We start from the raw sequence: 14,487 nt of genomic DNA on the forward strand, positions 1-14,487 counted from the left end.
AATATCAAAAAAGTTAAATCTATTTCAGTAATTCAATCCAAAAATGTTTTTTATTATTACAGAAATGTTGGCTTACTGAAAAGTATGTCTCTGTACAGTATAGTATGCACTCAATACTTGGCCGGGGCTCCTTTTGCATGAGTTATTGCATCAATGCAGCATGGCATAGAGGTGATCAGCCTGTGGCACTGCTGAGGTATTATGGAAGCCCAGGTTTCTCCAATAGTGACCTTTAGCTCATTTGTATTGTTGGGTCTGGTGTGTCATCTTCCTTTTGACAATACCCCACAGATTCTTTATAGGGTTTAGGTCAGGCGAGTTTGCTGACCAACCAAGCACAGTGATACAAAGGTCATTAAACCAGGTATTGGTGCTTTTGACAGTATGGGCAGGTGCAAAGTCCTGCTAGAAAATGAAATCAGCATCTCCATAAAGCTGGTCAGCAGAGGGAAGTATGAAGTGGTAGAGGGCTGTGCTAACTTTGGACTTGGTAAAACACAGTGGACCAACACCTGCAGATGACATGGCTTCCCAAATCATCACTGACTATGGAAACTTCACACTGGACCTCATGCAACTATGATTCTGTGCCCCTTCCTCGAGACTCTGGGACCTTGATTTCCAAATTAAATGCAAAATTTTCCACAGTCCATGAAGATTTGGGGAGCCATGTCATCTGCTGGTGTTGGTTCTCTGTGTTTTACCACGTCTGAAGTCTGCGCAGCTCTCTACTAGGAAATTCTAGACCACTGCTTGCTTCCCTCTGCTGACCAGCTTTATGGAGATGCTGATTTAATTTCTCAGCAGCGCTTGGCACCTGCCCACACTGCCAAAAGTACCAATACCTGGTTTAATGATCATGGTATCACGGTTTAGTCAGTCAGGACGGTTTTCATTCAGTGGTTCAAATGCGATTTGGACACTTAAATCGCACCTGAACTGGCCTCAAAAACACACAGGACCCTTTTTTAATTCGTACCGAAACAGATCCCACATATATGTGGAACCGGCTCCATTGAAAGACTGTCTGGTTCACATGGTATGAGAATCGGATGCAGTTTAAAATTCCAATTTACATATATGTGAACTGAGCCTAACCCAGTGTGACAGAATAAACCGGGACTAAAAACATGTTACCTACACTGGAGTTTTAAATAAAAATACATTTCACATTTTCAGAGAATAAACTGAAGTAAAAGTGTTTTAGATTTGCCTGGAGTACAGATTAACATTTTTATTACTACAGGAGGTAGGTCTCTGTCCCACGAAACAACGTAACTGCACTTCGATTCGTGGGACCGCTAGCGCGGGTGCGTGAGCGCCCATTTGCCACAGGGGAAGCAGATCAGCGGGTCCAGCAGCTGTGATTGCCACCGAGCACCGGCGATCTCTCCTTGTGGAGACAGAATGGTGGTCTGCCGTTGTAAACACGGTAGACTGCTGTTCTGTCAATTTTGAACATAGAGACCTGTGTTTCTAAATAAGAGGAACACAGGATCCCTGTGATCATGCAGAAAGAACCCCCTAGGGACACATTTAACCCTTTGATTGCCCCTGGTGTTAACCCCTTCCCTGCCAGTGTCATTAGTAGAGGAACAGTGCATATTTTTAGCACTGATTACTGTACTAATGTCACTGGTCCCCCTAAAAGTGTCAAAAAATGTCAGTTAGGTGTCCGATCTGTCTGCCGCAATGTCGCCGTCCTGCTAAAAATCGCTGATCACCACCATTATAAGTAAAAAAAATAAATAAAAATGACAAATCTTTCCCCTAGTTTGTAGACGCGATAACTTTTGAGCAAACCAATCAATATACACTTATTGGGATTTTTTTACCAAAAATATGTAGCAGAAAACAAATTAGCCTAAAATGATGAAAAAATTTGATTTTTTATTGGGAATGTTCTATATATAGCAGGAAGTAAAAAATATTTTTTTCCCCACAGAACTTTTGCTCTTTATGTTTATAGCACAAAATCAAAAATCGCAGTGTTGATCAAATACCACCAGACGAAAGCTCTATTTGTGGGGGAAAAAAAAAGGACTTTTTTGGGGGGGGGGTACAGCGTTGCACGACCGTGCAATTGTCGGTCAAAGTAATGCAGTGCTGTATCACAAAAAAAAAAAAAAATGGCCTGGTTTTTAAAGGAGATAAATCCTTCCGTTCCAGAAGTGGTTTGGGACTAATGCACTTCGGGCTTAGAAAAATTGGATTTTTGTCTTACCGTAAAATCCTCTTCTCTGAAGTTCATTGACGGACGCAGTCTCTGTTCTTCATGACAGTAGGGACGTCCCCAAGCAGTGCCATAAAAATGAGGGGTGGGAACCGCATAAAATAATTCCCCATGGCTGAACCATAGCCAACCAAGCAACATAGGACTCATCAGAACAACTAGATGAGACCCACCTGAAAAAAAACATTAAACACCCTCATTGGAGGCTAAAAAAACACTCTTAAAAACGGCAGCCTGCAAAACTTTGCAGCCAAAGGAGGCATCGGCAGATGCCAGCACATCCACCTTGTAAAACTTTGTGAAGGTATGAACAGACGACCTTGCCAACCTGAACCACAGATGCCTGATGGCAAAAGGCCCAGGAAGCACTAAGCGCCCAAGTAGAATGCGTCCTAACAGGGAAAGATGGACCCTGACCCTTAATTGAATAAGCCTGCATAACTGTCTAATCCATCTGGAAGCAGATGCAGGAAGCCCTTTCTTTGGTCCATTCGTGAGTACAAAGAGCGAATCTGACTTTTGAAAAGACTCAGTAGTCGCCAAGTACACCCTGATTGCCCGAACCACATCCAAAAGTATGCAGTGCAAATTCCTTAGGATGTTTAGGACACAAGGAAGAAAATCCTCATTTAAGGAGGAAACTGGAAACCACCTTCTGAAGGAAGGACGGCTCCGGACGAAGCACCACTTTATCCCTGTGAACCACCAGATAGGGAAAACGACAGGAGAACGCCGCTAGTTCGGACACCCTGCGTGCAGAAGTAATAGCCACCAGAAAAGCCACCTTCTGGGATAAGGTAAGCAGGGGAATCTCCCGAATATTTTCAAAAGGAGGTTTTTGGAGAACCGACAGCACCAAATAAGGTCCCAAGGTGACAACGGCGGTCGCACCGGAGGTGCCAAATGACACAACCTCTGGATAAAGTTACGTACCAGGGAATGGGTGGCCAATGGCCTTTGGAAGAAAATTGCCAAGACCGAGACCTGACCCTGCCAATTCTTGATCAACTCCCCATTGAAGGAAGACCAAGATCCGAGCCAACGGAGTAAGAGCGAGGGGGAACCCCAAGAGACTCGCACCATGCAATATACGACTTCCACGTACGATGATGGATCTTTCTAGAAGTCTCTTTTCTTGCTTTAAGCAGAGTGGGGATCACTGAAGCAGACAATCCCCTGTCCTTCAGCACCCAGCTTTCAACAGCCAAGCTGTCAAAGCCAGCGACTAAAGCAGGAGAGAGGTGATGAAACCAACAAAAACCAGCTCTAGATCACTCACAAGAATCACATAATAAACTTAGGTACGACAGATACACACTGAAAGAAAGGTCATGTTAGAAGTGCAATGCTATATAGCAGGCATATGCAAACTGTGGCCCTCCAGCTGTTGCAAACTAAAAGTCCCATGCCTCTGCGCGTCATGCTATTGGCTTTCAGAGTCTTGCTATGCCTCATGGGACTTGTAGTTCTACAACATCTGGAGGGCCACAGCTTGCATATCCCTGCTATGCAAGTATACTATGAGTCATGCTATATAAGCCCAACAATAATTTTGGGTCAAGATTCTGTTGATATCACATTCTCTTGTCTAGATGGTTGTAGAACCTCAGGCTGTAAACAAAGCATTGGAAAGCACACACAATGCAATTTAAGCCAACAAGTTAAAAAAGTTGTGTTATTTTGGCACTTACCACTCTCTGTGGTTGCACTGTAACAAATGGGGTCAGAGAGGCCAAATGAGGCGGCTGGTGTGGTGGCAGCGGAGGGTGAGGGTGCAAGATGTAATGTTCGCTGGATAAGAGAGGGGGAAATGGCTGGTACGAGACAGGAAGCTGTTGCATGGTGCACCCTGGTATGATCTTTAGGAAAAGTAAATAGTTATTGCTTTAAATATATTACTAATTACTGCATCAAACAATTTATAGATTATTTTATTAAGTAAGACATTCAGTTAAATTTTGTCATATTATTATACTGCTAAATTATTCAAGTAATGCAATTCGTTTAAAACCAAGTGTACTATGCTCAGTGCAAAGCAGCATGTCCACCTTGGAGTAGGGAGGGGCTGTTTCGTACTTTCCACTCATTCCCCCGTCTTTCTGTTCATCAACTGAGTAAAAACTATTGCTTCTGGGTATAGAAGTGCAAGACACTCTCCCCTGCCCCCCAACAATGCAGCCATCCACCAGACCTAGCTGCTGTCTCATGGAAGCAAAGAGAGGGTACTTAAAGGTTGTAATGTCAGGTTTTTTTTATCTTAATGCATTCTTTGGATTAGGAGAAAAGGCCTTTTGTGTGTAGCGGCACCCCTAATACTTACCTATGCCCCCTCTCTGTCCAGTGGGGTCCGAGTCCCTCGGCCACCCTGAGACTCTCCCTTCGGATTGGCTGAGATACAGCTGTGGCACCATTGGCTCCCGTGGCTATCAAAGTCAGTGAGCTAATCAGGAGAGAGAGGGTGGGGCCGAATGGCAGCTGAATGGACACATGGAGCTGTAGCTCAGCTCAGGTGCCCCCATAACAAGCTGCTTGCTGTGGGGGCACTCGATAGGAGGGAGGAGCCAGGAGCAGCAAGGAGGGACCCAAGAAGTGGATCCGGGCTGCTCTGTACAAAACTAACTGCACAGAGATGGCAAGTATAACATTTTTTTTTTTAAAACAGACTTTACAATCACTTTAACTTCGTGTAAGCTCCCATCCAGTATTGAAAAATAGGGTGACATGGAAGGCAAGTACAGTGGATATAAAACGTCTACACACCCCTGTTAAAAAGTCATGTTTCTGTGGAAAAAAAAAAAAAACAATGAGACAAATTATTTCAGAACTTTTTCCACCTTTGATGTGACCTATAATCTGTACAACTCCGTTGCAAAGCAAACTGATATCTTTTAGCTGTAGGGAAGTAAAAATAAAATATGGTTGCATGTGAAAAATGGATTTTTGTAAAATCTTACCGTAAAATCCTTTTCTCTTAGCTCATTGACAGACGTAGTCCTCGGTGATACAGCACCTTCGGGTTATGTTGCCTCCACAGGAGTAGGACTAGACAGGAAATAAAATGCTCTGGCCACACCCTAGGGGCAGTCCCCGAGGGTATATCCTCTTTCTCTCTGCCACAGCAAATCAGTTATGTCACAAAAGCAGTGTTTAGAGAATTTAACCCAACCCAACTCAAAAACAGAGGGGCGGGTACTACGTCTGTCAATGAGCTAAGAGAAAAGGATTTTACGGTAAGATTTTACAAAAATCCATTTTTCTCTATTGCTCATTGACAGACGTAGTCCTCGGTGATACAGCACCTTCGGGAAGTCCCAGAGCAGTATCACAAATGAGGGGTGGGAAAATGGAAATCAAATCCAAATCTAGAAGGCCCAACCGGTGCCAACTAGAAGTTTACAATGCTCATCCTTAATGATGAGACTCAACAAAAAAATTTTCAAACAGAAAAAAACCCTCAAGGTAGACCACCGGTCTCCTCAAATTGCGGCCTGCAAAACCTTGCGGCCAAATGAGGCATCCGCCGATGCCATGACATCAATTTTATAAAATTTTGTAAAGGTATGTACCGACGACCAGGTGGCCGCCTTACATACCTGGACCACTGACGCCTGATGGCGAAAGGCCCAGGAAGTACTGAGCGCTCGAGTGGAGTGCGCCCTAACAGGGAACGGAGGACTCTGACCCTTAATAGAATAAGCCTGTACCACCGTCTGTCTAATCCATTTGGAGATAGTCGCGGCAGATGCAGGCAACCCCTTTCTGGGGCCATCCGTGATCACAAAAAGTGAATCCGTCTTACGGAACGATTCCGTAGCCTTCAGGTATACCCTGATTGCCCGAACCACATCCAAGGAATGCAACGCATGTTCCCGATGATGATTGGGCTGAGGACACAAGGAAGGTAGTACAATATCTTCATTCAGATGAAAATCTGAAACCACCTTAGGAAGAATGGATGGCTTAGGGTGAAGTAATACCTTATCCCTATGAATCACTAAGTATGGGGACTGGCATGATAATGCAGCTAGTTCTGACACCCTGCGAGCAGAAGTGATAGCCACCAAGAAGGCCACCTTCTGGGATAAAGTAAGCAAGGGAATCTCCCTGATGTTTTCAAAGGGAGGTTTCTGTAGAACCGACAAAACCAAATTAAGATCCCAGGGCGGTAAGGGCGCGCGGACTGGTGGAGCCAGGTGCCGCACCCCCTGGATGAAATTCCGCACCAAGGACTTGGTAGCTAAAGGTTTCTGAAAGAAGATTGCTAATGCTGAAACTTGACCCTTGATGGTGCTCAAGGCTAGTTTCTGCTCAACCCCTTTTTGCAAAAAGGCCAATATTCGAGTCACCGAATAGGTACGTGGAGGAAATCCTAAAGATTCGCACCACGCAATATAAGTCTTCCATGTGTGATAATAGACCTTGCTGGAAGTCGCTTTCCTTGCTTTAATAAGGGTAGGAATGACTGAAGCTGACAACCCTCTGTCCTTCAGTACTTGGGTCTCAATGGCCAGGCCATTAAAACCAGCGACTGTAAAGCACGATGGTAGATTGGTCCTAGAGACCGCAGACACTCCCTGAGACGAAGTTCCCACGGAACGTCTGCGACTAGCATGTCCAAGTCGGCCAGGCCGGCTTGACGAGGCCATCCTAGAATTCCTAGGACCACTGGCGCTGACTGGATCTGAACCAGGCGTCCCTAGAGCTATCTGGCCCCGACCATCCGAGAAAGTCTGGTCGTCTTCTGTTCCCACACATTTATCAGATACCTGATTCCTATCAGGAACGGTGATCTTTCCTGGTTGAACCTCAGGGACCGAAGTCACCCGGCTAGAGGCTTCTTGGTCTGTCTGGTCAACCAGATCCGATTCCTGTGGGGAATTGAGACTAATCTTAGGAAAAGGTAAAGGAAAAGATCTATTCAGGGAACGGTGACTACCGCTCCCTGTAGTACTTAAATGTTGGAAGGGAAGAATAGCACCGGTAGTAGTAGTCGATGCTCGATCTAATGTCCTGAATACCGGTGAAAACGTCCCCCCACCCTCAACCCGGGTGGGGGCGCACCTTCAGGCTGTGTAATCCTTTGCTTCGGGTTTGGCTGAGTCGGTCTTCTGTTTGTCTGACCAGCCTTTCTTGAACCCTCCTGGAGGAGTCTTGCCTTTCCCGCTTGTTCCAGCCGGGCGTGCGAACCCTTTATGGGCGGTAAAGAAAGGTCCTCGCTTGTTGCGAGGTCCCTTAGCTTTAGCAGCCTGTGGCAAGAAAGTGCTCTTGCCCCCAGTGGCATCCTTAATGATTTCATCTAGGGTGGCCCCAAATAGGCGATTCCCCTGAAAAGGGAGATTCGTCAAGGTCTTTTTGGAACCTAGGTCAGCTGACCAGCATTTTAACCACAGCACACGTCTGAGGATTACCGCTGACATAGATGCATGCCCTAATAGGGGGGTAGCATCCAAGGCTGCGTCACAGACAAACTGTAGCCCTTGTATAATCTGTTCCATTAAATCAGATGTTCCCTGGGGGATATCTTTTCCCCTTAGGTCTTGGCGTACCAATCTCGCCCATTCCGTTAGTGTCTGGGAAACTAGACCAATGACAATTACTGGTCTAAATGCTGACCCCATCAGGGAGAAGATAGTGCGGGACTCCGCTTCCATCTTTCGATCCACCGGATCCTTAAAGGACGAAGTGTCCTCCACTGGGATAACCGTGGCTTTATTCAGCCTGGAAATAGGTGGATCCACCACTGGTGGTACCGTCCATTTCTTAATGAGGGATTCCTCAAACGGATAGCGTCTAGCAATACGCTTGGAAATAGTAAAGGTACGCTTAGAATGCTCCCATTCTCCTTTAATTTTATTACCAAAACACTTGGGTACAGGAAAAACCTTCACCGTTTTGATGGGCTTGTTAGTACCAAAGGGAATCTCTGTTTCAGTTGCCTCTGCCGGTAAAACCTCAAGTCTTAAGGTTTCCCGCACCGCCACAACTAGTGCGTCCACCAATGCTTCTTCCTGAATTATGGCGGAAGAATGAACGTCCTCCTCACTGTCTGAGGGAGCTTTACCTGAGATAACAGCCCTTGCAGAGGGACCTGCAGCTGCAGTGACCATCTCTGAATCTGAGTCAGAGGTGTCAGATAATATAGGGGTAGGCGGGGGTCGCTTTCTTGACCCCCGTCCCTGACAGGCCGCCTCCACCCGAGCCACCATAGACTCCAAAACTGCTGTAAATGCATCCATACTCTGTGCACCGGCGGGTCCCGTGGCCCCCTCGAGGGAAACAGGTGGGGGTATTTGTGTGGCAGGGTCCATGATAATTCCAGTAACTACCCGGAAAATACAATCCAAATTTAAATAAAAAACTTTTTTTTTTTTCTTTCAGACCCCCAGCGCCACAAAAGCCCCTCAGTGTTACCTGCTAGGGATCCCTATCGATCGAGAGAGAGAGAGAGAGAGAGAGAGATAGACCCCCAGGCTCACCACTTGATGCTCAGAGTTCACTGCAACAGGTTACAGCGCTGTCTTCACAAACAGGAAGTCTTTTGGCTGGCTGCCCAGGAAGAAAGGAGGCGGCTCCGCCCCTCTGCACGCCTTCCGGCGCCTCCCCTAGCTCCACGAGGTGTTTGGATCACCTCAAACATGGCCGCCCCTATGCTGGAGACACGATGCTACGCCAAAATGACGGCCTCGTGCGATCTAGCAAACAATGGCGGCGGTTTGTACCGAATAGCGGCGTGACTGCAGAGCATCACAACCTCTTCTCTACATGGGGATTTAGCCTGGTCGGCGGTACCGGACCCTGGCGGACCGCATGGCCGTCGGAAGGCCTGCTATTGCTGGAGACTCGACTTGGAAAGCAGTCTACATGTCCGTGGCTTCTGACTGGTAGGATACTTATATTATCACAGTAAGATTCCCATACTGCCACTGATTACAATCTTTTAACATGTTTACAATTAGATTGTCAGCTCCCAAACCAAGCCTCCTGGCTTTTTGCACATAAAAATCACACTCAAAGTAGGGGGATCTGTGCCATGTTATAGGATAGAGGGGAACTCATCCTTACCATACAGAGAGGGGCCCGCGTTCACCACAAGACCCGTCAGGGGAAAGGGGGAACATACTACTCACCATACCGGTACCAGGCGGGCACCAACTCCTGACAGTACCCCTCTCCACCGGGGCGGGAGGGCTGTCGACCAATACGGACGCCGTGACTCATGGTCCTTGGCGTTTCAGCGAGACGTTTAACTCGCGGGGTCAGTCCCTCCAGTGGGACTATGTCGCGGCCGACCCAGCGCGGAGCTATGGCCTGCACGCGCTCGTAGGCTGAACTGGGGTGACCACCGGATCTCAACATCCAGCCCGTCGCCCAGTTCAGCTTTCTTGCTTGAAGATCTCACAGGAACACTGGAGAAAAAAAGCTGTCTAAAAAATCTTAAGAAAAAAATCCTGCCAGGACCGAAGATCCCAGCAAGTTATCTAGGTCCTTACTCCTGACTAGACAGAAAAAAACTGATTTGCTGTGCCAGAGAGAGAGGATATACCCTCGGGGACTGCCCCTAGGGTGTGGCCAGAGCATTTTATTTCCTGTCTAGTCCTACTCTTGTGGAGGCAACATAACCCGAAGGTGCTGTATCACCGAGGACTACGTCTGTCAATGAGCGATAGAGAAATATTTGGTTGAAGCACCTTTTGATTTTATTACAGCACTGGGTAGGAGTCTATTAGCATGGCATATCTTGACATGGCAGTAGTTGCCCACTCTTGCGAGGGCATCTCCTGTGCACAGCCCTCTTCAGATCACCCCCAGATTTTCAATGGATTCAGGTCTGGGCCATTCCAAAACTTTAATCTTTTTCTGGTGAAGCCATTCCTTTGTTGATTTGGATGTATTGCTTTGAGTCGTTGCCATGCTGTAAGATGAAGTCCCTCTTCATGTTCAGCTTTCTAGCAGAAGCCTTAAGGTTTTGTGCTAATATTGACTGGTATTTGGAACGGTTCATAATTCCCTCTAACTTGACTTAAGGCCCTGTTCCAGCTAAAGAAAAAAACTGCCCAAAAGCACGATACTGCCACCACCATGCTTCACTGTGGGTATGTTGTTCTTTTGGCGATGTGCATTGTTTTTTCGCCAAACATCTTTTGGAATTATGGCCAAAAAGTTCAGCCTTGGTTTCATCAGACCATAACACATTTTCCCACATGCTTTTGGGAGACTTCAGATGTGTTTTTGCAAAATTTAGCCGGGCTTGGATGTTTTTCTTTGTAAGAAAAGGCTTCTGTCTTGCCACTCTACCCCCATAGCCTATACATATGAAGAATAAGGGCAATTGTCACATGTACCACACAGCCAGTACTTGCCAGATATTCCTGCAGCTCCTTTAATTAATGTTGCTGTAAGCCTCTTGGCAGCCTCATCTTTTCATCAATTTTGGAGGGACGTCCAGTTCTTGGCAATGTCACTGTTGTGCCAAATTTTCTCCACTTGATGACTGTCTTCACTGTGTTCCATTGTATATCTAATGCCTTGGAAATTCTTTTGTACCCTTCTCCTGATACCTTTTAACAATGAGATCCCTCTGAATCTCTCTGCGGACCATGGCTTTTGCTGTAGGATGCGACTAAGAAAATGTCAGGAAAGACCTACAAGAACAGCTGAACTTTAATCAGAGGCACTTAAAATGATGGCAGGTGTGTACTGACTCCTATTTAACATGAGTTTGAATGTGATTGCTTAATTCTGAACACCACTACATCCCCAGTTATTTGAGGATGTGCACACTTATGCAACCACATTATTTTAGTTTTTTTTTACTCCCCCTCCCCCCCACCAAACGATTTCAGTTTGTTTTTCAATTGAGTTGTATAGTTTATAGGTCACATTAAAATGTTGAAAATGTCCAGAATATATTTAACTTTGTCTAATTTTTTTACATCACAGAAACCTGACATTTTAACAGGGGTGTGTAAACTTTTTATATCCATTGTATGTGCCCCTCACCTTTCCTGCTTTCCCAAATAGGCATTTCTTTCAGAGGTAAATAATTGAAAATATTTTTTTTTCAAAAAAATTCAAGATACTCGATCAATAAAAGTAGAATTAGTAAAACTTTGTTTGTTGTTATCTCACAACAAAAACCTTAGAACACTGAAATATAGACTGAACCCCTTACTCTATCCTACAGGAGTTAAAGCGATACTAAACTCTGGTTTAAAAAAAGAAAAAAAAAATATCTATGCAAGTATGTATTCTTAAAGTGGTTGTAAAGTCAGAAGGATTTTTTTTATCTTAATGCAGCCCCCTCTCTGTCCAGGGATGTCCACGAATGCCTCAGCCATGTGGGACTCGCTCTCCTGAATGGCTAAGACACACCAGTGGCACCATCAAACTTAGTTAGCCAAAGAGGAGAGAGAGGGGGCGGGGCCTAACGGCAGCTCTGTGTCTGAATGGATACACGGAGATGCAGCTCAGCTCCGGTACCCCTATAGCAAGCTGCTTGTTGTGGTGGTACTTAAGAGGAAGGGGCCAAGAGCTTCAGCCAGGGACCCGAGAACCGGAGGATCTGGGCTGCCCTGTGCAAAAAAACCACTGCACAGGGCAGGTAAGTTTAACATGTTTGTTATTTTAATAGAAAAAACACTTGAGACTTTAAAATTACTTTAACCTAAAAAAGTACCTTCTATTGCTGCCTCTGTTAGGGGGTGGTTGCATTCAATCTCCATGCTTCCCACTGTATACCGGAACATAGCCATCCTCTCTTACATGCTCCAGAGATGGACTAGGGACTATGAAATAGTATAGTGCATAGTAGGGATCGACCGATTATCGGTGGGGCCGATATTCACTTTTTTGAATTATCGTTATTGGCCACAAACTTGCTGACATGGCCGATATTGCTTCAAGTGGCTGCAACAGGAGGATAGGCAGCTAGAGGCATCACCCCAATACCGTTTTTTTAGAGCAGACGGTCGGCTTTCTTGTGATAACAACCGATGCGGCTAATCAGCCGCTCAGCTGTTATTACAAGCAGCGGAAGGGGATGACTCCCTCCCTCCCGCTGCTCCGCCAGTCCCACCTGCTGGCCGAAGAACCAGACAAAGCCGGAGTCGGCTCTGATCGGGTCTCCGATGTAGCCGTGACATCACTTCCGGTTACTGGAGGCTTAAAGGCTCCAGCTTTAAAAAAAAAAAAAAAAAAGAAGAAGACAGTATTCAAAAACAGCCAAACTTAGCGTTTTGAATGCTTTTAAGTGCAGAGGAGGGATTTGGGGTCTTATAGACCCCAGATCCCTTCATAAAAAGTACCTGTCACTGCCTATTACTGTCACAAGGGATGTTTACATTCCTTGTAAAAGCAATAAAAGTGATAACATTTTTATTTTTAAAAGAGACAGTGTAAAACATAAAAAACTTTAAATGTACAGAAAATCGGCACCTGAAAAAACGATATGGGTCGATCCCTAGTGCATAGAGCAGTGTAAATGACTGTACACCAGCATTAAGGTGTAAAAAAAAACAAAACAAAAAAAAAAACACCTTCCAATACTAGTTTTCTTCCACCCTCCAACGCTTACCCTAGTCCTACAATCGATCCAGCTGCATCTCTTTTCTCCCTGCTCTCAGACTTTTCAGAGAGTAGTGGGAGCCATTGGCTTCTGCTGCCATCAGTCAAACCCTTTGACTAGACAGCCTGGAGGCAGGGCCAAGCCACAATGTGTGTGTGTCAATGGACACACAGGGTCAGGCTCAGAAGCACGCCCACATGTGTGCCACCATACCAGAATGCTTGCTATGGGGACGTAAACATAAGAGGAGAGGCAGGCAGTGCTGGCAGGAGACCTCAGAAGAGGAGGTAAGGGACCAATCTGTGCAATACCATTGCACAGAAGTGGCAAGTATAATCCTCTTTTATTTTATTATAAAAAAAAAAAAAAAAGGTAAGCCTAGAATAAGGCTACATGAAAAGTAAAAATGAATATCTCTTAAACGTGCACCCTTTAGGAGATATTCGCTCTTTTGGCAGCCAGTTATGTCACCGGCACATGCGCTCTGAAGAAACAGAATAAATGTGCATGTGCATGAGTGACGCCATCATGGCTCAGCCATTCAAAGGACCAGAGCCCGCGAACCTGGAAGGAAGACAGGGGGAAGATGGAAGACGAGTCAGCGGTAACAGCGCACGGCCGGAAGGCTTCATTCTAAGGTAAGTATTTGATATTATACTAGTATGCAATGCTCCAGTTTCAGTTCCCTTCTAAGCTGTTCATTTCCTTATTTTTCTTTTCTGTGCAGCCCATGTGACTATAGAATCACACATGTGGGTGTATACACAGTGGTAAATCACACTCCCTCCCTCCTCTTCCAGGATCTCGTATTACTAAACAGGACATTCCCCTCCCTGTTAGTCCTAGCCCATATACACCATAGACATGCTGGTGGGCCATGACACAGCCTCCCCCCAGATATCTTTACAATGTGAACAAAGTGAAAGCTTTGGTCAGTCAACTTAAACTCCACCTTTGAAATATAGGATTTGTACAGAGCTTTAACCACTTCCCCCTAGGACGACGTCATAAACTTTGCGGGGGTATACCGGGATGATGCCTCTAGCTAGGAGGCATCATCCCGGTACCGTTGTTTGAAGCCGACGGTCGGCTTTCCGTCGGTACCGATCGATGCGGCTCGGGAGCCGCTCGATCGTTACCCTGGGGGGCGGGAGGGGACGTCCCCCCCCTCCCGCCGCCTTCCGTGGCTTTTACCGGGGCTCCCGTCCCACCGGGAGCCCCGAGCACCCAGCCGGCGCGTCTGCCGGCTGGACGGAGTCCCGATGAATGCCGGAAACGGCATCGATCGGGTCTCCGATGACGTAACCCGGAGGCGGCGTCCATGACGTCACTTCCGGGTTAGTGTGCTGCAAAACGGCGCCAAATTTGAAAAACGGCTGTATGCAAAAACGCCGTTTTCGGCGTTTTGCATACAGGGAAGTGTAGTGGAGGGGTCGAGGGTCTTTTAGACCCTCGATCCCTCCATAAAGTGTACCTGTCACTGCATATTGCTGTCACAAGGGATGTTTACATTGCTTGTGACAGCAATAAAAGTGATCAGATTTTTTTTTTAAAAAAAAAACTGTAATAAAGTTAAAAAAATAAATGGGAAAAAAAAAAAAAAAAAAATTTAGCCGCCCCCGTCACCGTTAGCTCGCGCACAAAAAAAAAACGTATACGGAAGTCGAGCCGCGAATGAAATCGCTGTTCA

The 14,487-nt window shown here is 46.0% G+C and overlaps 1 protein-coding gene across 1 annotated transcript in view; it reads right to left on the reverse strand.

Moving 5' to 3' along the window:
- The window catches only part of RNF44 (ring finger protein 44), a 107,766-nt gene that overhangs the window by 19,834 nt on the left and 73,445 nt on the right, over positions 1-14,487 (reverse strand). The window contains exon 5 of the mRNA XM_082255667.1: positions 3,925-4,092. Within this exon, the coding sequence (XP_082111793.1) occupies positions 3,925-4,092 (168 nt within the window). The remainder of the gene's footprint in view (positions 1-3,924; positions 4,093-14,487) is intronic.

This window comes from Pelophylax lessonae, assembly GCF_965119305.1.
Source record: "Pelophylax lessonae genome assembly, chromosome: 4".
NCBI lineage: Eukaryota > Metazoa > Chordata > Amphibia > Anura > Ranidae > Pelophylax > Pelophylax lessonae.